This window comes from Micromys minutus, assembly GCF_963924665.1.
Source record: "Micromys minutus genome assembly, chromosome: 26".
NCBI lineage: Eukaryota > Metazoa > Chordata > Mammalia > Rodentia > Muridae > Micromys > Micromys minutus.
The window spans coordinates 9,300,354-9,326,017 of NC_137961.1; the positions used below are offsets into that span (position 1 = coordinate 9,300,354).

The 25,664-nt window shown below is 39.1% G+C and overlaps 1 protein-coding gene across 1 annotated transcript; it reads left to right on the forward strand.

Moving 5' to 3' along the window:
- The first annotated feature begins 23,152 nt into the window (after positions 1–23,152).
- LOC308437548 (elongation factor 1-gamma-like) lies at positions 23,153–24,551 on the forward strand. The gene is given in 3 exon segments (XM_080938641.1): positions 23,153–23,879; positions 23,883–24,231; positions 24,234–24,551. Coding segments are annotated over 3 exon segments (1,308 nt in total). The 5' UTR covers positions 23,153–23,168; the 3' UTR covers positions 24,482–24,551.
- The last annotated feature ends 1,113 nt before the right edge of the window (positions 24,552–25,664 follow it).

A 25,664-nucleotide genomic window follows, 5' to 3' on the forward strand; every position in this document is an offset into this window, starting at 1 on the left:
AGGGGGAGAAAAGAGTTTATTTCACTCACAATTACACACACACACATACACACACACAGACATATATACCCATGTATACACACACATACATGCACACACACACACACACACACACACACACATCATCATCATCATCATCATCATCATCATCAACAGCAGTTAGAACAGGAACTGCAAAAGCGGCAGGAACCTGGAGGCAGGAACTGACACAGAGACCGTGAAGGTGTGCTGCTCACTGGCTTTCTTAGCTGGCTTACTTGCTTATAGAATCCAGGACCAACAGCCCAGAGTACTGCCACTCACATTGGGTCTGAGATTCCCACACCAACCACTGTTATTCATGCTCTCTACAGCCTTGCCTGCACACAGATCCTCAGCTGGCGTTCACTGCTCTCAGAAGACTCTGCCCTGGGTGGAATTCACACATAACTAGTCAATACAACGCACATTGAATATTTTGTCTTAATCAATATTTCTGTGTTAACAGAGGGCCACACTCTTGGAATTCTTAGCTTTCTACCTAACAATTTTCAATATTTCAAGTTTTTGAAGAAACAGGAGGGATGCACATTAGTGTCAAGATAAAGAATAAGTATACTTTGTTTTAAAAATAAAATGCAGGTGAGAAAAAGTCAAATGGTAAGAAAAAAGGTGACTGATTTGAAATGGTTTCTCATATATAAGTTCATGTTCTGCAGAAAATGAAGGATTTAAGGACTTTATTTCAATAATTTAAGTTGGGCATATTCTGGCTTGAAAAAAAGAGACCAATTCAATAGCAATATTGCATTTTAAAACTGTCTCAATGGCATTCCTTTTTCTTTCTAAATCTTTCCTGGTGCTGTTTTATGAGTTTTATCTTAAACAAAATCTAACTTTTCTTAGTCACTGTGACTTTTAGCTTCAGCTTTCTTGTTAGAGTGTGTGGGGGCACGTGTATGTACACGAATTTATCTGTGTGTGCTCACATATGTGTGGCATCTTACAGAAGACTGTTTAAACAACATAGTTTGAGTTCATGATATTATATACGTCACCATATCCCTGATATAGTTATTTATATTTTTCTGGATCAACTTTGTTTAAACCTTTAGTCTCTGTGGATAAAACCTTACAAATTATGGACTGGTGAAACCATCAGGTGCTCCACCCTCTGTTCCACGGGCTGTCACAGAATGCCACTCCCACTCAGCACAATGGGTGTGTGATTACCCATTGGAACTCAGCAGGGCAGCAGAGGACAGGAGAACACACAGAAGGTTGGGGCTGGAGCAGAAGAGTGGGGAAGAGCTAGCGAGAGGCAGCGAGCTTCTGCAAACGAATGAATGAAAGGGAAAATATTAAGCAAACAAAGACGACAAGAAAGAATTCATAGAGATAATTATAAGTGAATTTATAAAAATAAGCAGACAAGAAGATGGAAAGAAGCCAACACCCAGGCAAAAGTCACTTTAGAAACTCCTCAACTCAGTTCTGTTAGAGAACATGGCTGCGTTGCATTTTCATCAGTGCCTCCTTACATGCAGTTCCCGTTCTTGGTTTCCAGTGCTGGGGGAAATCCCAGTGTTGGGGGGGGTGCATGTTCACTCTTATCGAACACGGCGCTTGGCTTCTATGGGCCGAGCTGTGCATTTCCCATCTGGGACAATGAAGGCGCAACAGCAGAGGAAGCAGCTGCAGCTGCTCTCAGAGATTTATTTTCGACTCTTAACAGACACTGAACAGTCCCCAGAAGGAAAGCACAAAGCTTGGTTCGTATGTGCAGGAGCCACCACGTATAGACAGAAATTTATTCTCAGCCCACTGCAGTTTTCTCAGGATTGCCGAGTTACCAACGAGCCCAAGAAGGCATAGGAGTGGGTGTTCGTCTGCAACTTACCTCATCACTGTTGTTTTCCTGCTCTGTTATTAGCAGCCTTCTCTGAGCACTCAGTACATGAAAGCACCACCTCATCCCATCCCATGGTATCTGTAAATACAGCAAAGCACTAGGTTCAAAGTGGGTACACTGGCTGTATGTGTTGAATAAGCAAATGTAACATTCATCCAGTTAGCTTGTCATGCCTAGGTTTTGTTTTGATGTGCTAGCTGCAGACCTTGAATAAACATCTCAGATTCTGTTTTGTTATATGCACATAAGAATAGTACCATCATACTGTGGTAAGACTGTTTTTTTTTTTTTTTTTTTGGTTTTCTTTTCTTTCTTTTTTTTTTGCTTGAGTCTGTGAATACTTGAAATCACAAGTGTGCATATTTTTAGTAATGAAATCTTATGAAAATATGCATGGATGTGTATTTGAGATAAAAAGATGGCGATATTCCTTAGGTTGTTCAAAACAACTAGTGGTACAGAAAATGCTTAAAAACTCTGCTAGAATGGGCTAGAGATTGCTCACTGACAGGGTTCTTTTAATATGCAGTCTAGTGTTTCTTTTCTTAATTACAACAAATACAAACAGTTCTCTCCCAGAAAGCCCTTACCAGGTTTTATGAGTGTCATAGACTGTTGATTAAAACTTTTCATTAACTACCCCAGGGATTTTTTTTTTTTTGTAATTTTAGAATAATTTGAATCTTCCAGAATCGGCACCATATAAATATGGTTGATAGAGCTAATCTTATCCAAGAAACAAACAATGCTAAAACTTTGAACTGGATGAGTTTTGATTTGTATTTCGACACAACCCAAGGCTTTTTCTCACCACCTTTTGAAACTCAGTGTAGAATGTGCAAAATAAGGAGCCTGGGTGAAGGGGAAAGAGCGGCAGAGAGAGAACAGAGAAGTCGCGCAGTCCTGTAGGACAAGGGTTTCTTAATAGAGGATGTCTGCCCTCCAAACAGCAGGAGGCGTGGGAGGGTAGCTGGATGGAGCAGTGAGGTGTTCTTTCAGTACACAGGCTGCTAGGGCCAGGCCGTTGATATTCAGACCCCCGTTGGCCCTCTTAGCAGCTGGTTGCCCATATACCTACTGGATCACACGCGTCTCTGATGTAAAACAAAGGCAAGAATGCTCTAACTCAGCACCGGCATGAGAACACGTGATTTAACATCTAAGGGTGTCTGACATTCTGTGGGTGCTGCCCTAGTATTCGCTGTTATACTCATTTCAATTGATATGAGCATTTATTATGCTGAACTACTGGTCAGGAGATTCTCCATCTAGTATCTAGATATACGGGTTATTTTGGAGTTTCATTCATCCCTATTACTCCAATTAATACTGACACTTATAAACTCAAATAATAAATGTCCCCCTATGTGGGGATAAGAGAACCTTAGTTGAAATGTGAACTCTGACAGCTTCAGTATCTTCTTTCTCACATAGAACACAAGGCCAGAGTGAACAAATTCAAGACCTCAGGACACAGCCTTAATTCACACACAATTTTGTCTTTTCTTCTTTGATTTCTGGCCAGATATTGTAGTATGAGCAACCCTCTTTATAAAAAAGAAAATCAATAGACACTAGCTCAACCACCTGAAAAAAATGTAGCAAGGATATAGGTTAAATACTACATTTTTATCACAGTAAGGATTTCTTCGGTCTGCTGAGATCATTCATTTGGGTAAAGGAGATTTCTATACAAGTCTGATGGATTGAGTTCAATTCCTGGAACCTATGTAAAGATGGAAGTAAAAGACCAATAGATAAAACTGTCTTTAACTCCACATTTGTGCCATGACATGAATGTGCTCATCTCTGTCTGTCTATCTATCTATCTATCTATCTATCTATCTATCTATCTATCTATCTATCTAAATATATATACATAGATGTAAATATAGATATGCACATATCATGCAAATCAAATACATACACACAGCAATGATAAATAATAATAATGATAAAATAACATTTCAAAAAAGAATTTCAGGCTTATGTCTCATGGAGGCTCACATTAGGCTAACTTTGATGGCTCACAAAATGATGAACCCTAGGAGGCAAAATGGTAGTTCAGCTCAACGTTACTCGGAGGCCAGTGTTTGCTCAAACTTCAGTAGTCTGCCCCTAAGTGCTTCATTTTAGGTATATTGAAGTAACAGCACAGTTTTTTGAAAATGATTTTGGTGATGGTTAACTCAGTTCTGCATGCACAACAAAGCATTACACAAACCTCTTCAAAGAAGAAAGTAAACTAAAAACTTCAGACGTGACGGCATCAAAACTCTTTGTAAGGCCCAAAAGGTAGGTTCTATAGATGGACTGAAAAACAGATTTGTGGTAAGAGTCTGGGGAGGATGCAGTCCCAGAAAATCTCTTGCCATACCCATAGATCAAAGGTCACCAGGCTAGCAAGCATGTCTGCTCCAGTTTTTTAGGAGAACAGGTTTTGGAATCTTTCTCTTGAAGGAACAACCTTGTATGCTTTATGTTCTAGGGTCCTCTAGTGCACGTCTGTGAGCACAAAGGCCTTCATGCCCCCTATGAAATCTTATAGATATTTATGTTTAAAATATGTTTAGAAAGTCTGATTTTGCTTGATTTTAGGAAAATCTGTAAACAAAATTATTTGTGTATAAACTCTAAGTGCAATAGTAGCCGGTTCATCAGATTTTAGTTATGTTATGTGTACAATAATCTCACTTATTGAAATGTGACAGAAATTCATTGTTGCAATTATTGTTATTTTGTTACTTTTTAAACATAAAACAAAATATTTTTACTAGTTAATTTTTCAGAGTCTTAAAACTATCATTTTACATTGCTGCTATTAAATTTTCACATTCAAATTTTAGCTTTTTAATTTCCCTTCTTCAGTTTAAATTTTAATTAATTAAATTTTAAGATAGTGTCTGACATAGTCCAGGCTGGTCTCAAACTCACTACATACACAAATAAAAAAGGATGACATTTAAACTACTGATCTTCCTGTCTCTTTTTCTTGGGTGCTAGGATTATAGACATGTACCACAATGCTCAGTTTTATGGGTTACTAGGGATCAAACCTAGGACTTTATGTATGATGGGCAAGCAATCTACCTCTTGAGTTACATCCACAGCCCCTCACACTCCTTTTACAATCGTGAAAATCAGATATCAGAGAATGCTGGAAGTATAGGCTTTAATCCAGAGTGTTATTGGAGGGCTTTTTTCGTACTTGGAGTTTGAACACCTTCAGCATAGTGAGACAGGAGCTTCCCTGATCTTGCCTTTGTATTTTCTATGTCCAAATCTCCTCCTGCTACTTTTGTATAAATGAACTCCATTGACACTTTGGAGAGTCCCAGATAGAACACAGAGAAGTTAGTGCAGGGACCGTAGAGAGACTGGCAAGGTTTTTTCTCATTTCATAGTCATGTGTGTACTAATCCTATGTGCAGACTCTTTTGTGCTTGTTTTTAGTCTCTGGACAAAGATATTACTTTCTTCATTATATTTTCTGTATACTTTTTGCATAGATCTTGTGAAGCACTCTCTATGTGTATAAGAGGTTATCATCTAGGTATGCCCTCTCTGGTTTGTAACCCAATAAACACCAAAATTACATTTTATGCATTTCTTTTTTTAATATCAGGACAATAACTGGAAGATTTGTTCATATTCCTTCATAATCCCAGATATTTATTATTTACATAGGCAATTAACCTTACGTTGTGTTTAGGAATCTGTTTCATTCAAGTTCTTATTTTGTCCCAGTGAACATGTAGAAGTCTAGGCAATTTTTCTTTTTAATATTTTGAGTTCCTTTAATGTTATATATCCTGAGTGCTTAAAATTATGCTATAAATTAATCAAATGGGAAAAACCGGTGCTTCATAGGATTTGGTGTTCATAAAGGTCATTAGCTTGAGTTTACACCTTATAATCTACACAGGACATAAATAAGGTACAATGTCTCAGGAGTTCTTCCAATGCCAGGGTCCTGCTGTCTCTGCACCATCCCTATCATTGTAACTCACTCCACACCTAAGAGGTTCACATTCTGTCTAATTATACGACTCATCCAAGGTTTTGAGGGAAGTTGTCATGCTACTGAGTGCTTATAATCTCACATATTCAGACATCTTTATGAATATGTGGATGCACTCTCTAAAACTCATAAAACATTCATAAAAACATCCATATTCTAAATGACTGTCATCTAAGAGACAGCACCCATCCTTTTCTTGAGCCTAAAGAACAAACACAACTTAACATTGGCATCATAAGTAAAAAATAAAACTATTGAATAAGCAGCTTAAGTCAAAGCCGTTGTTCAATGAAGTCGTAGGTACCTATTTTTGATTCAGCCTCCCAAACTGTTTGCATTTTTATAAATAAATGACAGAAAAGTATGTAGTGCTTTTCTTCATTTATAGATATCTATATATTTCAATGTTTTTCATATTCTAGTAAGATTTCATGAAGTTATTTTTGATGCTTTAGGCTGTTTCTTTCTTTGACAAAGGCAAAGCAGCAGATTACTCAAGTAGCTCTCATTTAGAATCGGTAAGGAAAACATCTTGAATAAGTCATTTGATTCATATTGTGATGTTAAACTATTGCTTGGAATACAGAGCAATGAGTAGGCTTTATAGGAATTTCATTTATGCAGCCTGCTGGTAAGAGTGAAGTCATGTTCTGGTAGCTATGTAGTAAGAGTGAAATGAACTGAGCAGTCATTGAAATGCAAACAATGGGAAAACTGAAACTTGGTACTGAGCATATGGTGAAGATTCTGAGAAGAGGCAGGGACTTTGAAAGAATAATGTCTTTCAGTTAAAAAAAAATCTTAATTTCAGTTGGCAGAGAAAACCCAACGGGAATGTCTGCAACACCCAGCCAAGGGGAAGACAAGACCACACCACCAGAATCCAAGGCCAGACGCCTGTCACCATTGTCATCAGAAAGTAAGCCTTTCCCTCCTCCTCTGGGTTGCTTCTGTGCTTTGCTGCTCCTTTGCAGTTGTTTTAGGAGGAACAGTGTATCATTTAACAGAATCCAAACAACTCCCATTTTCATCATGCCAAATGGGATGGATCATAAATGAAGTACTCCAAATCCTAATGTTTTGAGTTTCTAGTTTCTATATTTGTTTGATCGTTTTCTTTTACTCAAATATATTTTTTACTGGCAAGGATAGTACATCGCATTCGTCAAACTCTGTGCACAAAACTCATCATCAAATAGAAGGAAACAATGTAGTTCTTTCTTACTCTGGCCCAGAGCTCATAATCCTCAGTCAGAGAATGAAAGTAAACTTGTGTGCCACCATACCAGCCTTTGAATTTGTTTCCGTTTCCCCCAATAAACATATTTACACATAACCAGAATTTTACCTTTAACCAAATGATGTTTTGAAAATTATTTATTGGTTAAACCATTATTTCTGTTAAACAATAATTGATAAAAAAAGACCCATTTGATAAGATATGCCCATTATTGTAATAGTGGCATGACACTAGGAGGGTAGCTAAGTAAGCCCTTTCTATTTGGGTTTTATGTCCATTCTTCAAGAGAAGCCTAATTTCTTGTGCTGTAACTCTGTTCAGGAGCCTGTAGCTGGGAAGGGCATAGGCCTCAACAGAACACTCACTACCATTGCTAGCTAAATGGACATGACATTAATCTAGTGTCTTTAAAATTTCATCAGAGAAACTTGTTCCTACAGAGGGTGGCAGTTAATACAGAGACCACAACCAATCAATTGTGAGAGCTAAATGACTGTAGTCTTCAGCCTAAAACAGGTCATGTGTATCACCCTGGCCAAGGCCCAGGGACATTGTGGATATGGGATGGGCTGGGAAAGAGTGGCACAAGTATCTTCTGGACACGACAAGCTCATTGCATCTGCAAACTCACTGAAGTTGTGGTGATCTGCCCAAGATCTGCAGAGCACCAGACCTGTTACAATTCTGTGATGCACGGAAGAGGGACATTTCAGGTCCTTCCATTCACTTTGGGATTTTGGGCATGTAGTGGTTTCTGAGGGAATAATTTTCTTTCATAGTGTAGTCATTCATATGTTGTTTATGTTCCAGTAAGTAACCCACACCCTTACCCTACACCCAATATGCTTAGGTAGGCAACCTCAATTAATAAAGAAAGGAAGGAAGGAAAACAGAAAGACAGGAAGGCCAGAAGGTGGATGCCTCAGTCTTTTCTAAAGAACAAAACACTTATGAGAAGAAATAATGGGACAAATAGAGGAGCAGGGATTGGAGAAAAGATCATCTAGATACTGCCTCACCTGGGGATCCATCCCATGTGCAGCCACTAAACCCAAGCACTATTGCTGATGCCAACTAGTGCTTACTGGCAGGAATCTGATATGGATGCCTCCTCAGAGGCTCTGCCAGAGCCATACTGATACAGAGGAGGATGCTTGCAGCTGACTGTCAGACTGAACATGGGGACCCCAATGAAGGAGCTATGAGAAAGCACTGAAGGAGATGAAAGGGTTTGCAACCCCATGGGAAGAAAAAAATTATCAACTAACCAAACCCATCACAGCTCCCAGGGACTACAACACCAACCATTGAGCACACACGGAGAGACCCATACCCCGAGGTACATATGCAGCAAAGGTTAGTATTTTCTGACATTAATGGGAGGAGAGGCCTTTGGTCCAGCGAAGGCTCCTTTTCACAGTGCAGGGGCCAAGGCACTGAGGTGGGAGAGGGTGGTTGGGAGAGGGAGCACCTTCATGGAGGCAATGGGAGGGGGAGGAGGGAGAGGATTGGGGGAAAGAGGATAACATCTGAAATGTAAATACAGAGAATATCCAATAAAAAAATAAAATAAGTTGTAATCCAAAAAAAAAAAAAAAAAAAAAACAAACAAACAAAGGACAGGAAGGTTGAAAGAAGGAAGGAAAAGGACATCAAAGTAAGAGGAGGCTTGCTGGAAAGATTTTCAGAGGAAGAGGTGTGAGAGAACATAATGGGAGAAAAACCCAACTCCAGCTCAACAGATAGATGCATAATATTGTCAGAAAATTATTAAAAAGTATTACCGGCATGCCTGTATCACTATGACACTAGCCATAGGAAATCAGCACTGTGACTTTTTGCTGTAGTGGACTAGTTCTGGATGGCGTGCATATATTCCTTATAGCATAGAATCGTGGAGCAGTGTAAAGAATTACTCTTATGAAAAACATGTGCCTAGTTAAAATTTCCCACAGAAGAATTCAATCTGTGTCAGGAAGCAAAGGCTGTTAAATTAGAGCTGGCTACCTCAAGCAAAATGTGACATGGCTCAAAATAGTACACTAGCTGACATCGTCAGAAATAGACAGTTTTTATGAATGGAAAAATGTTTCAGAGAAAACTGTCATATTTCCTATAAAAATTGTTCTTGTGAAACATTTTTAAATGCTGCCATTGTTAAAATTTTGAGTGGTAGGAGCCATGGAATTTTGGGCTGCAGCAAATGAAATGTACTAGTTATCCTTGCATTGCAATGACTAGTTCCACAGGCAACTGTGTCATGCACAAAAAGGGTTTGTGTAGCTCAGCGTTTGGAAGTACAAAGTCGGTATAGTCGTGTAAACCAGGGTTGTTCTTTTACAGCCTCACCTTATTGGAGGAAGTTGGGAATGAAGTTTGGAAACAAGCAAGTGATTACATTTCAAATTGAAATAGAAAGAATAAGAGGGAGGGGAAGAGAGAGAGCAAACTCAGAATCTCCTGTAAGGATATTTCCTATAAAAATAAGAGCTTCTGTAAGACCTACCGCCAAAGTTCATTCACCTAGTAATAGTACTTGACCTGTGTTTAGACTGAAATCATATGAAAACATATGAAATTGGTTAAGTTCTCATGAAAACGTGTTAAAATAGTTTTGGAAAACCCCGTTCTTGCTTTCTAAGACATTAAAAAACAAATATGAGGTACCAAAGATTATGCTTATTAATTCAAATTTTCAAGAATTATAGACAACACAAACTTGCTTTTGCTCAAAATGCCTCATTATCAGTTATCAGGAATAATAAAGCTTGTCTCTCAGCACGAGAATTAGAAGCTGACAACAGTGTACCTGTGATCAACAGTGCACTGCAGTAGCAGCAGGATCTCCACAATTATTGTAGCAAACTTTTACCTTATATTAAATAAATTATAGTCAACTTTCTTATAATAGAGAATGTGAGGCACAGACCTTATTTTTGCTAAGTCTATATATTTTATTGCATAAAACTTCCAACTTACACAAAATAGCGACAGTATAATCCACTCCCCATGTACCCATTACCCTGAATAAATTTCTACTATAAACCTAGTCTTTCTTGATGGCCCTTCACATTATTTCAGTTTATCCCAAATGGGTGATTTTAAGCAAATCTAAGGTGTCAAATCATTTCATTTACAAATACCTTAGAAAGTCACATATATTTAAAAAAATACAAATGTGACAGGGTATACATGCTTGGCTACATTTTGGAAACATTGCCTCTAATCATGCTCGGACCAGATAGAGACATGTACCCACTGAACGGAACCTTCCTCGATTTTTACAAACGAGGGACGTGAGGCCCAGAGTGGTGAGTATTTGCGGTGTCACCTCCCGTCATGATGTCAGCACCTGGATTCTAAGAAGGGCAGAGGGGCAGCCATGCTGCCAATGTTCTGTCTGCATCAGGCGCTCAGAGGAGCTGCCAGGTGTCTCGTGAAGCAAAGGCAATGCATCGTTTTTAAAATTTTAGTAATTTTTTGAGATTATTTCACTATATCTCCCCTCCCTTTCTTCTTTCAGAAGCCTCTTAAATGTCCTCCCTGTTCTTCAAATGTACATCTTTCATTTATTATTATTACAAATCACATACATGTGTATATACACATATGTACATACATGTATATATATGTATGCACATACATGATTATAATATATAAAACCTAGATACAACCTGTTCAGTTCCTACAAATAAACTTGCATGCCTGTTTTCAGGGCTGAGCATTTGGCATTGCATCTTTTTTTTTTTTTTTAAGTGTAGGTCAATGCCATTGCCAACATGTTAAAAAACAAACAGAAATTTGGTCAAAAAAAATTCAGTTTTCTATTTGAAAACCTGAGATCTCTCTGAAATTATTAGTTCATAGTTAAATTTATTCAGGAAAAGAGTAGAATACATAAAGCTGAAAGCAAAATATTAACAGCGTCTACATAGGTTATATTGAGTTCAGAGTTTTATAATCTGCTTTCCAGCTAATAGAAAGTTGCAAATATTATAAGCATTTTAATAATATTAAGTATATTCTTTTATCAAACAGCTTGATTGCATAAGCTATCTACCCAGTAGATAGCACATATCATGTCCCTCAGGTAATTTACATAACTTAACAGTTACTACATATCTCACTATGCACACACATATATATACATGTCTCACTATACACACACATGCATATACATGTCTCACTATACACACACATACATATACATGTCTCACTATACACACACATCCATATACATGTCTCACTATATACACACATGCATATACATGTCTCACTATACACACACATGCATATTCAGAATATGGTCTAGAAGAGGGATTTCTCAGTACTAGGTTCCATTAACTTTTCTTAAATTATTATCTTGGTGTTTCTCTCCATATTAAAAAATCCTCACAACATTGAAAATTAAATATGTTTATTGTTCCATGATTGTGTTATTGTAGGAAATAACAATGAAACTATGATGTAAAATTTTATTATTTGGGAGAATTTTTGATTCGCAAAAGTTTATATGAATAATTCAGAAAAAATCCATTCATTATACTTATTTATTTATTTACCATTTTATATACATTTTCTGTAATATACTTTTTGATTATTTTCTTTCCCTCCCTCAACTCCTCCCAAACCTTTTCTACTACCTCACCTACCTAATGTTTTTTCTCTCATAAAAACAAAACTCAGGAAAAAAAAATACAAAAATGAAACAAAGCAGACTGACCACCCAGCCTTCCCTGGAGAATGGTTGATATATTCAGGAAACTCTATTGGAGAAAATGGAGGTTTTTCATTCCACAAATTGTATTAATTGCAGATAGCACCTTGGTTAGGGATGGAACATTGTGTTCACTTTTATCTTCTTTGAACATGTGTAAGTCTAAACATGTTTCGCTATGTTTATAGCAGTCTTATTTATAATAGACATAAGCTTGAATGGTGCCAGATGTCCTTAAAGAGAGGAATGGATACAAAAATGTGGTACATTTAAACAATGGAGTACTACTTAGCTATTAAATACATTGACTTCATGAAATTCTTAAGCAAATGGATGAATCTAGAAAATATCATCATGAGTGAGGTAACCCAATAACAAAAGAACACTCATGGTTTGCACTCACTGATAAGTCTATATTAGCCCAAAAGCTCAGACTACTTAAGATACAATTCATAGACCACATGAAGCTCAAGAAAAACAAAGACCAAAGTGTGGATGCTTCAGTTCTTCTTAGAATGGGCAACAAAAATATTCTCAGGAGGGAGTATGGAGACAAAGTTTGGAGCAGAGAATGCAGGAGAGGTTATTCATAGACTTCCCTACCTGGGGATCCAGCCCATATGCAGCCACCAAACCCAGACAATATTGCTGATGCCAAGATGTGCATGCTGACAGAGCCGGATATAGCTGTCTCCAGAGAGACTCTGATAGAACATGACAAAAATAGAGGCAGATGCTTGTAGCCAACCAGTAAACTGAGAGTGGGGTTACAGGAAGAATTAAAAGAGTTGAAGGGCTTTGCATCCCCATAAGAACAATAATAGCAACCAACCAGATCTCCCAGGGATTAAACCAGTATCCAAAGTATACACATGGATGGACCCATGCCTCCATCTGTATATGTAGCAGAGGATGTCCTTGTTGGGCATAAATGGGAGGAGAGGCCCTTGGTCCTGCCAAGGTTCAATGCCCCAGTGTAGGGGAATGTCAGGGTGGGGAGGTGGGAGGGGTAGGTAGGTGGGAAGGAGCAGAGGAAGGGACCATTGGATGGGGGTGTGGAGAGGAATTCTGGAAAGGAGATAATATTTGAACTGTAAGTAAAATATACCCAATAAAATATTAAAGAAATAAAATATAATTCTAACTAAAATATATTTATTCATTTCCTTGCTAAGGTCTGGAAAATATTGATAATTGCTATTTTAACCTTTTGTGTGATTTTATTAAACTGCTTTTTTCAGGGCCTCACAGGAGGTTTGTTAACTTCTGAAGGAGGGATATTGTTTTGGTAGGTAGTGTCATGTTCGTGTATGTGGAATTAATATATTTGACGTGTTTCTCTATAATGGTGATGCTTGATTTTTCTCTTTGTTTGATGAGTGTTTGATTCTTTGGTTGCTTTGCCCAAACTTGGTCTTAGCCAATGGTAGAGAGAAGTTCTGTTTTCCATGTAAGTGTGGTGGTTGTGGGGTCAACAGTAGAGAGCCGCTCTTCAGGTGTGGATTCACAAAAAAAATGGAGATGTTCTAGAAGAACTAGGGGACACTGAATCTGCAACAAGTGACTCAGTCCCTAGGCCATCAGCATGGGGTAGGAGGAAGGGCTTCTTCTATGAGGTTGGGGCAGGACTAAGAGACTTTGGATTACATCAAAGATGATAAATGTTCCCGACTAGAGTCTTATCTCAGCTTGGTAGTGTGGCAGCTTTGAGTCTTTGGTAGAGTTTGGTTGTTTTTCTTTGTTGTCAACTTAACTACATCTGAAACTTTCTAAAACCCAAGTGACTGGAAACACTCATGAAGGGTTTTTTCCTTGATCAAATCATTTGGAGTGGGAAGACCCACTTCCAATCCAGATCTTAGAGCCTCTGCCTGTTCTTGCCCCCACTAGCAAATCCATCCTTTCACTGGCATTAGAGCCTGTAACACTGGGCTTCTGGAGTATATGATTGGTAGATGATAGATGATAAATAATTGATAGATTATAGATGATAGATAGGTAGAGGGCTACAGATAGATGGCTACTTAGATAGATAGATGATAGATTTGTTACATAAATTTTTTTTTCTCTAGAGATACCAAATTAAAACTGAGGGAGTCTGTTAGTTGAGGAAGTCACAGAGAAGACAGGTTACATGAATGGCTGAGGAGAACCACCAGGAAGAAATAGGTGATCTTAGGTACATACCATAAGTCTGAGTTTTTTAGTCTGTTCATTAAAACAAAACAAAACAAAACAAAACACACACACACACATTGACTTTAAAGTTCCTCTCAGTACTAAGCAGAAAACAACTCAAATTCTTTTGGGTTGTCAATTTTTTCTTCATAAAACAACAGCCTGCGTTTATTTTTGGGAGTGTGTAATTTTTTAATAATATGTTATTTAGATATGTGTTCTATGTATCATTCATCCATTTATCCGTCTGCCCATTAATCCTTCATCCGTCTATCTCAAAGGTGAATAGTGCTGTTTTATAATATTTTCAGTTTAATTACTTTTCTGAACATACTATTTTTAGATTTTACTTAAAGTAATATTTACCTTAAACCACGAATCTTAAAACCACTTGTCATGAAATGAGAGCAGTATAAAATAATGGTATTCTTTTATCTGACTTGAAAATATGTACACAGTGCTTCTGCTTGTAAGGATGCATTGACATCTTCATTGTCTTTCTTCTGAATGTATTTCTTTTGTGTGTTTTGATGGCTAGAACATTTTATGTATTATTTCTTTTGACTGTGAAGTCTATTTTTAATTTTCTTCATCGAGAGACAGACTTTGACTTGGAGCTTGGTTAGTTTTGTTGTTGCACTGGTGGTGATGTTTATGGTAGGTTTTTCTTTGATTTTTGTTATTCTGTGTTTCAATCCAGTATTCTGGTATGGTGAAAGGCTCTTGGTGTTCTGACCTATTTGTATAAAGTTTTTGTTTTTTTTTTTTTTGTTGTGCTTTTATGTAAGTACTTGCTCTATCATAAATTGAAAACAAAATCTTTAATATCAATTTAATAATTTTTATTTTCATTTTAAGATAACCTCAAGGAGCATTGTTTAATGCAATATATTTCCCAGGTAGTGGTGCTTTTATTAAAGTCAGAGTTAAACTGGGACCACGTTTGTATAAGGACATTTGTTTTCAATATCTGCTTTACATTTCATGATAAAGCACCGTTCTCAAACACTGTCTTTAAATATGATACAAATATTTATATACCCTGTCTCGTCTCTATTGTCACATTCTGCTAGTAACATGCCTTATGCTGCCTTTTTATTCACCTACTTGTAAACTATTAAAACAAGCTCATTTGTTATTAATATTATCAATTTCCCCCTGACTTTCAGGAGACCAAGTAGCCAAGAATTTTGGTTTTCTTTTGCTTAAGTCAACCGGATTGTAGTGTACATAAGGTGTTCTGTAATACCAAGAGAGAACAGGTTTTGAATTATGCAAATATGTTTTAGATTTTACTCAAGGTTAGATTTTTATTTAGCACTGGAAATTAGCGCTTAATCTTGCAGCCATCTCTTCAAATATCCCCCTAGTTCGAAGTATTTTTAAACCTGCAGAGAAGAAAGTCTTCTATGGGTCTCAGTTGGAGAAATTTATCGTCAGAGCCTAATGGACTTTGGTTCATTTCCAAAAGATCATGGCATTAAATGGCATTCATATTTAATTGATGACAGTGCAGACTTTACTACATCATTTGGTATTATAAATTAAACTATCAATTTTTATGAGTACATCCTCAGTCTATGATGTGTTTGTGTAAATGATGGAAGAACATGTTAGTGTAGAGGGCTCTTTAGCAGTCACCGCCTTATCTGCAGGTTATATCAAATAACTAAGCCACACACACACACAGACACACAGACAATTGGACTTAAAACAATACCCTGTTACTTGAGCATTCTTGTAAAAATTTCTTTTCTCATTTCTCTCTTCCTTACTTGCAACATCTTGTTTTATGGGCACGCTAAGTATGTTGGTACCTCTGTCTAGAGTATCTTCTCTATTTGCAAAATATAGATTCTTCTTTTTATATCTAGCAGCAAGATATCTCAGGAAATGTTTCCTTCCAATTCTTTCCTCTATTATTTCCTGGTTGCAGCTACGTTTGGATGCTGCAATATTCGTGTTTCCCATGAAAACATTTGCATGCTTCAAATAAAAATAATAGTTTGCTTTTCCTCTCCACTAGATAGCATATATCTCTAGAGCCAGATGTTCATTTATTTATTTATTTATTTATTTATTTATTTATTTTTACTTTCAACCACTGCCATTCTAAAACGAGAGCAATGTTCTTGTCTAGTGTTCAGTAAATAATATGAATGAAAGTTTTCTTAAGTAAAAGCAATTCTTTTAAATACTAAAATACCCAGACGAAATAGATAATCAGTCTCCCAAGTGTTATTTGCTGATCAAAGATCTCTAATTTCTTTCTTGATACTTGATGTACCAGTGGAATTTGTAGATGTTTGGTTATACTACTGATCATGAAGTCCTCAGGATTCTTGAGAAGAAATGATACAAAAAGAAAGAACATCTAGTAGGTACTACTTAAGTTTTGAAATTAGATAGTGTCATAAGGTTTTGGTGGATCAAATTCTGTAATAATTCTTTGGCAACTACCTTTGTCGTTGAGCAAGCATCTCAAGATTCACACTTCCTCTGCCTGGGCTGAAGCCCAGCATGCATGACTGTCAAACTGCTAGCTTTTGAGGCTTGGTTTTTCCTTTGGCTTCATGGGGAAAAGATGTCGAAGAACTAAGGCAATGACAGGCTGGGACTGATGCTATCGTTAGTATTGTGAGTGACACTTAGCACAAGCAATGTCTTAGATACTAGCGATGCTATGACTGCTTTGACCTGGTAAACTGTGCAGAACACTCAAGCTCTTCTGAGTGTAGAGGCTTTAGAGTTAAGCCAATCAGGCTCACTCATGCCGGTCACATGCTACTTAACCTCCTTGTTTCCTTTCTATGTTTTACAATGGACTTCTGTATCTGACTCACCTTAAAACTTAGTAGTGATGACCAAGGAATATATAAGTTATGCTTAACATGGAGCCCAGAAATAGTAGAGCCTTCAGAAATGGTGATTATTTCGCATAGGAGATGGCTTAGTAAATAAAGTAACTGCCATTTAAGCAGGAGGACCTGACATTTACAGAACTGACATGAAAGTCTAGGATGGTGCCCAAGATTACGGTCCTGGGACAGGTCTCTGACAGGTGTTCCTGGACCCTCATTGAGTAGCTAAGTTAGACAAATCCATGAACTTCTGTACATTGAGCAACTCTGCCTCAAACAATAAAGGTGGGGTGCAGACAAGGGAAGATACTCTGTATCAACCTTTAGCCTAACCACACACACACACACACACACACACAAACACACACAAACAGAGAGAGAGAGAGAGAGAGAGAGAGAGAGAGAGAGAGAGAGAGAGAGAGAGAAAGAGAGAGAGAGGCATCATCCAGGCCAAGAGAAAGCAACTTTCAGAAAGTATGCATTAGCTTTTATCATAAAAATTTTCCATTTTAATTACATTTATGTGATTATTTTAACATGAGTTTGCTGTAGCTATGTGTGTAATTTCAAGTCCTTTTTATTGCACTCTCTAGCTTTCTACTCAGGTATGTTTTAGAAGTAGTTCAGAAAAAAATTTCTCTATTCTTGCCATACTATTTTGTTATTTGAAAAATATGTTTTAATTTTTGTTACTCTCCGTCATAGTTACTAATTATGTATACCTCCCACAAACATTGTTGGCTCTAGCCTGCCCTCCAGTGTTGTGGCAATGAACATAAGGAAAAGTTTCCTGTGCATGGCCTATGACTATTGTTTTGATGTGGCTTTTTTTAGTTGCTGTGTCTCAGTTGCCCAGAATCTTGCTGTGATGGGGAATGCACACACCAGCATCTTGGTGCCTTCACACCTCAGTGCCTTTCTCACCCCACATCACCCATGCTCATCTTGGTGTTCATCGATATTCTTGGACTTCAGTGTCAAAGAGGACTTTGTTAGCCTAATGTACCTGATTTGCCCTTATGTTCTTCTCTTACTCTGTACAGAAGAAAGCAGGCACAGTACTGAGACACTTCTGTCAGAAGAACATTGGAAGGTCTTAGTGCTGACTGGAGATAAAGGGACTCAGGCCCATGTCACATTATGGGTGTATGGGGATGAAGGAGTGACTGGACCAATCAGTCTTACCAAGGACAGCCAGGAGCAGCTCTTCCTTCCAGGACAGAAGGATGAATTTCAGGTAAGGAAAATTAGCAGTCATTTTATTGTTTGAACATTTCAAATATATGAAATATAGATGAGAAAGAGAGACAGAGAGAGACAGAGAGGAGAGACAGAGACAGAGAGGAGAGACAGAGACAGGTAGAGATAGACAGAGACAGAGAGATAGAGGCAGAGAGACAGAGACAGAGAGACAGAATCAGTAAAATGGAGAGAGATAAAGACAGAGAACGGAAGAGAGATAGAGAGAAAGAGAGAGACAGAGAGACTGGGAAAAACAAACCTAGTCTATCCTGAACACCATAGGTTAATTAATTTATTTCCTAATAGTCAAAATAAACAAATTTACTCATCTCTCTTATACATGGAAGTGAGGAAGATTACATAAAAGTTTCACTCTTTAATGGCAACTTCTTTAAGACCATTGTCCTAAAATATTAACAATTCACTTAAAGCTGTGCCCTGATTACAAGATATGGGAGACTCTTGGAGCAATGGAGACCCCTCTTTCTGCACAATGATGTACTTTCAGACATTGCTCAGCTGAACTATGTGTTCAGAGGTTGTACCCATGACCTGTAAATGCCTTTCTCACTTCTGTCTTGCTGTGAGAGCTCTGAGCTGCTGTGGTTTGAATCCAGCCTGATATGTGTGTAGTTTGTAGGAGCACTGGCCCAAAGTCAACAAGGACAGTTACACAGTACTTTACCAATTATCATCCCCTGCAAGGCGAAAGCTCTATGGTTTCCTAGGGCATCAATTGGTCAGCAGTTCCTTAATCTTGTGAGGGTCTCTGTGTACTAGGGAATAGAGAATCATGAAGGCCAACCTTAGTCACTAGTCTGGAAAGGCTGCTTGGGGGTTCAGTGCTGGGCCTCACTAATATGTAGTCTTGTATCTTCAACTCTGAATTTACAGATCTAACTTTATGTTTATTAAAGGAGTTTTATTGATGAAACATGGTCGTCCCCAGTGTAAGCTGAATAAATCCTTTCCTCCCCAACTTGCTTCTTGGTCATGATGTTTTTGCAGAAATAGAAACTATGACTAAGACAAATTGGTCCCAGCATAGTGGGGTGTTTCTGTGACAACCTGACCATGTTTTGGGGAGGACTGTGGAAGGACTTTGAAACTTTGAGCTAGGAGAGCCATTGGCATATTAAGAGTTCTGTGTTATGTTTAGTAGAGAGCTTGGAAGATAATGCTGAGAACAGTGCAGAAGATGGAGGCCTGGCTTGTAAAATTTCAGAGGGAAGATTAAAGACTCTTTGATCAGGGCTGTTGCTGTTTTGGTTGTGAAGATTCTGTGGTTTTGGTTAGCTGGGGCTGAAGAATCAGCTGTGGTTAACAAGATACCAGAACTAGTAAAGCAAAATCTTTGCATTACTGGGACTATTGATGCTGGTCAGCTGGAGCAAAGAAATTAGTGGTGATTAAGAAGAGACCAGCATCATTGAGGTGAAATCTTCTGGGAAGTGTTTTCTGAGACACAGAGAGGCTGTGTTCCAGAGATGGCCAAGGTTGTACCTCCTGCTGTGGCTGGACTTGGTAATGTGTAAGAGTCACCCAGGTGGTACTGGTGAAGGTGCAACCTCAATGGCAGTTAGTGCCCCAGGGCTGACAGTGGTCTTTTGGAGATGCCAGTACCATGAGATGACCACCAAGAACAGCAGCAGCAGTGGAGAACAGGCAGATGGAGCCTAGAAGACAAAGTGTGTGCTACAAAGGGCAGAGCTGGAGAAGTGACCCGAGCTCTTGGAAGAGCCCAGAATTGTAAGTGGATTCCCAGACACTGGATGGCTAGAGATTGACTTTGCTTTAACTGTGACTGTGTCCTGATCTTCCCCTCTTGAAAGAAGAAGAGGAGCCTACAGTTTAGAGACTTTGAATTGTAAAAAGAATTTGATTTTTTTAAAAAGAGATTTATTTTAAAAGTAAGAATTGGTAAAGACTGTGAGACTCTTAAGGTTATCTAGATCTTGGGGATGAACAAGAAAGTAAGGGTTAAAGCTATTGGTTTGTTTGCAATCAAGTTGACAAGGGATCAATTGTACTGGCTGGTTTTGTGTCAACTTGACACAAGCTGGAGTTATCACAGAGAAAGGAGCCTCAGTTGGGAAAATGCCTCTATGAAATCCAGCTGTAAGGCATTTTCTCAAATAGTGATCAAGTGGGGACGGCCCAGCCCATTTTGGGTGGTGCCATCCCTGGGCTGGTAGACCTGGGTTCTATAAGAAAGCAGGCTGAGCAAGCCATGGGAAGCAAGCCAGTAAGGGACATCTCTCCATGGCCTCTGCATCAGTTCCTGCTTCCTGACCTGCTTGAGTTCCAGTCCTGATTTCCTCTGGTGATGAACAGCGATAAGGAAGTGTAAGCTGAATAAACCCTTTCCTCCCCAACTTGCTTCTTGGTCATGATGTTTGTTCAGGAATAAAAACCCTGACTAAGAGTCCCAGTGATGGAGGAGTACTTCACTCTCTCTAACAGGTGTTTTGAATGGTAGCTCATAATTCAGAATGTTAGAATTAAAACCCCAAGCAGAAGCATTATGTTCCCGATAATATGTCATACGCTGTATGTTGATGTGTTGATAAATTCAGTTTTTTTTTTTTTTTTTTTTTTTTTTTTTTTTTTTTTTTTTTTTTTTAGGAAGCATTTTCCTAGGGTTGAATCTTAGAGACTCATGATTGCACATTGGAATACCTAGAGAGCTTTAAAAACCAGTGACAACTGACTGCACTTCCAGAGAACCCATTCATTTTGTTTGGGTGCAGCCTGAGCACCGAGAGTTTTAAAAGCTCTCTAAGTGCTTCTACAGTGCAGTTGCTATTTGTAGTCCTGGTTCCAACACCAGAAGGTAATCCAGGTGAGCTGGATTGGTGCTGGCTTCCTGTATGGCAACTGTGTGACCTTAAATATGTCCTTTAATGTCTCCATACTAGTAGTCTCTGTATGTATAGAAAGAAGGCAATAACTTCTATTCTTTATAAATCCTGGGATGATGTATGATAGAAAGAATGTGTAGAAACCTTAAGAAAGAATCTCATGTAAGACACAGTAAATGTTCTATGTCAGTGTAAAAGCAATTGTAGCAGTTTTACAGTGTTGAAATTTGCTGTGTGTTTTTAGAATACCTTCTTAAATAAATATAGTTAAGCCATGAATCATTTTAATACCTTTCCTTCCCTTTATGATTTTGGTTAATGGCTTTCTGTTTGTTTTATATTTATTTTATACCATGGAAAATAGTTACAGAAAAAGCAAATTAAAGTTATGCTCTTATTTGAGTTTAAAATGGGTCATAAAGCAATAGAGGAATTTGCTACATCATAGCATAGTTGAGTCAGGAGCTGCTGCTGCTGCTGCTGCTTCTGCTGAACAGACAGTGCAGTGGGGGGTAGTTTAAGTAGTTTTGCAGAATGAATGAGAACCTTCATTATCAGGAATCAGTATCTCAACATCAGGTATTCACAGAGACCAAGCGAAATCCCCCAAGAGAAATAGCCAAAGAACTAGAGGTGACCACATGAAGCAAAGGGTAAAGATTTGGTGGTATCTATGAGCTGGCAGGAAAAAAATGTCATATTTGAACTGTCATTTTTCTCTTAATTCTATTCACTGCTGGTTTACTTCTTGGTGAGATTATGACATGTGACAAGAAGTAGATTGCATACAAAAAGAGCTCCCAAGCTTTTTCCATTGCCAAACATGTGGAAAAACAGTCATGGTCAGTTAGGTCATCTACAGCAGGACTGATCCATGACAGTTTCCTGAATCCCAGTGAAACCATGTCTGAGAAGTATGTTCAGAAAATTTATGGGATGCACCATGACACTACAGTAGTGGTCCTATGGAAGGGGCTCAGTTCTTCCCCATGATGCCTCATAACTGCATATGACAAATCACTGCTTCACAGGAAGATGATATTGGGCTAGAAAGTCCTGTCTCATCCGCTGTATTTCCCTGATTTCTACTTATCTTTGGCTCTTTGCTTGGAAAAACTGCCACAAAGCACACATTTTATGTTATCAGAATAAACAATATTTATTATCAGCAACAGTGTATAATGGTTCCTAGTTTGATGAATTAAGGTGCATGTTTGTTTAGTTATAAAAACCAAAAGTTCATAATCTGCAAGTATAATTCCTTTTGTACCAACCTAATTGTAAATTGGTAAAGAACAACGGCCCTGATGTCATGAACATGAAATTCAAATTAAATGAACATATTATTAGCTCCTTTACTTTGTATGAATTGCTTATTCATTTTCCAGTGATGGAAGCTAGGACTATACAGCTCTGCAGATGTGTGGACTCAAACATATTAGCATAGCTGACACCAGGAACCAATGAGGAAGGCAAAATATCCCTTTTCATACCCACTGGCTCAGAATCTAAGTTTTAGTTAGATTCTCACATAATGTTGTCTTGGTCCTAGGGTTTAAGAAGGCCTAGGCCAGAGAGTATGAAGAATTGGTGCCAGCCTGCTTGGTAATTGGATAATCCTAAATTGGGATTAGTAAGCTCCTCCCCACTCTTTAATCTGCAGGAATATTTCCTGTGCTTCTTTGCATTGTGTAATTTTTCACTTCTGAATTTTTCTTTAGTTTTTCCCACTTTCAGTCTTCACATATGCATATAGCTGTCTTTGAGGACAGTGTGGCATATATGATCAAGTAGACTTCAGTTGCCATTTGAAGCTCCTAGCGCCCAGTGTGTATACAGTGTGCATGCTTAAGGAAATTACTTATTGGAGCTTGTCCAGCCTATAAAGTAGATTCCTTGAAGAGCCTTCCTTTCTGTAGACTTGTTGGGCCATGGGAAGGAGCCATGCATTGTGGGAAGCTTGAGAAGATATGAGTGTGTGAGATCCTGAGTGGGCGTGTGTTACTGTTATGAGCCACCTGGGTCAAGGATCAAAGCCACCAGCCCATGAGAGTTGGCAGTCTTCCTCCTGTATGAGCTCAGTGGGATGATATGACTTTATTATACTATAAACATCTGCCTTCAAAGAAATTCTTCCCCTTTCTCTGCGGAATCACCATGGCGGCTGGGACCCTGTACACATACCCTGAAAACTGGAGGGCTTTCAAGGTCGTCATCGCTGCTCAGTACAGCGGGGCTCAGATCCGCTTGCTCTCCGCACCACCCCACTTCCACTTTGGCCAAACCAACCGCACCCCTGAATTTCTCCGAAAATTTCCTGCTGGCAAGGTTCCAGCATTTGAGGGTGATGATGGATTCTGTGTGTTTGAGAGCAATGCCATCGCCTATTATGTAAGCAACGAGGAGCTGCGGGGAAGTACACCAGAGGCTGCAACTCAGGTGGTGCAGTGGGTGAGCTTTGCTGACAGTGACATCGTTCCTCCAGCTAGCACCTGGGTGTTCCCCACCTTGGGCATTATGCACCACAACAAACAGGCCACTGAAAATGCAAAAGAGGAGGTGAAGCGAATCCTGGGGCTGCTGGACACTCACCTGAAGACAAGGACTTTTCTGGTGGGTGAGCGAGTGACACTGGCTGACATCACAGTTGTCTGCACCCTGTTGTGGCTCTATAAACAGGTCTTAGAGCCTTCTTTTCGCCAGGCCTTCCCCAATACCAACCGATGGTTCCTTACCTGCATTAACCAGCCCCAGTTCAGGGCCATCTTGGGGGAGGTGAAGCTGTGTGAGAAGATGGCACAGTTTCATGCTAAGAAGTTTGCAGAGAGCCAGCCAAAAAAGGATTCCCCAAGGAAAGAAAAGGGTTCTTGAGAAGAGAAACAGAATCCCCAGGCTGAACGGAAAGAGTCAAAAAAGGCAGCTGCCCCAGCTCCTGAGGAAGAGATGGATAAGTGTGAGCAGGCATTGGCCACTGAGCCCAAGGCCAAGGACCCTTCCGCTCACCGGCCTAAGAGCACCTTTGTGTTGGATGAGTTTAAGCGTAAGTACTCCAGTGAGGACACCCTCTCTGTGGCGCTGCCATATTTTTGGGAACACTTTGATAAAGATGGCTGGTCCCTGTGGTATGCTGAGTACCGCTTTCCTGAAGAGCTCACCCAGACCGTCATGAGTTGCAGCCTCATCACTGGAATGTTCCAGCGAGTGGACAAACTGAGGAAGAATGAATTGCTAGTGTTATCCTCTTTGGAACTAACAACAGCAGCTCCATTTCTGGCGTTCGGGTCTTCCGAGGCCAAGAGTTTGCCTTTCCGCTGAGTCCAGATTGGCAGGTGGACTATGAGTCGTATACATGGCGGAAACTGGATCCTGGTAGCGAGGAGACCCAGACCCTGGTTCGAGAGTACTTTTCCTGGGAGGGGGCCTTCCAGCACGTGGGCAAAGCCGTCAATCAAGGCAAGATCTTCAAGTGAACACGTCTTGCCAGTCGCCTAGCTGCCTGCACCTACCCTTCAAGGGAGATGGGGGTCATTAAAGGAAGCTGAACATTGAAAAAAAAAAAAAAGAAAGAAAGAAATTCTTCTCCATGTTATACATTTTCCCAAGATGGAGATTGTCCCATTGCTTTTTTTTTTTTTTTTTTTATATCTATGACCTTGCACAACATCTAGATTTTTGTATTAAAAGTATTATGTCTGTGCTGGTTTGGTCCCCATAGATTCCTGTACTTAAATACTTGATGCATGGGAAGCGGCAGTATTAGGAAGTATGGCCTAGTTGGAGTAGGTGTGGCCTTGTTGGAGGAACTATTCCATTGTGGGAGCAGGGTTTGGTGTGTCTGTCCTATGGTTAAGCTCTGCCCAGCATGGAATTTCAGGCTCTTCCTGTCTGCCTTTGGATTAAGATGTAGAACTCTCACATCCTTCTCCAGCACCATGTCTGCCTGCACACTGGCACGCTTCCTGCCATGATGAGAATGGACTAAAGCTCTGAAACTGTAAGACAGCTCCAGTTAAATGTGGGTTGCCTTGGTTATGACATCTCTTTAAAGCAATGGAAATTCTAACTAAGAGACGGAGGTTGGTACCAGGAGTGCAGTATTGCTGTGATGGACCTTACCATGCACTTGTTTAAAGAAATGTGGATTTGGGGGACTGTGGATTAGATAAACAGTGGAATGCTTTAAGTGGGGATTAATGGGCCATACTAATAGAAGCACACAAGACAGTGATGCTGAGGGTGATTTGCACAGTGAGGATCTAGTTCAAGAGGTTTCAAAGAAACAGAATTTTAGTATATTGGTTGAGATCATTGCTGTGATAGTTGGTGAAGAATGTGGCTGCTTTTTGCCCTTGTCTGAAGTCGCCTGAAGTATAGTGACTATGCTTTTAAAAGTCCTGGCATAGTAGTGTAGGTTTTTAATCCCAGTACTCAGGAGACAGGAACATGTAGATTTCTGAGTTCAAGGTTAGTATAGAGTGAATTCCAGAACAGCCAAGCTTAGATAGTGAATGAAACCAGAAAGCTAACAAAGACATAACTGATCAAGGAGGCCATGTTCTAGTCCCACCAAGCAGCAGAATTTGGCAGCTTTTGCCAAGTGGTTCTGGCTTTAGAAGCAAGGATAGAATTTTTCTCTGAGACTAAGGACAGCTT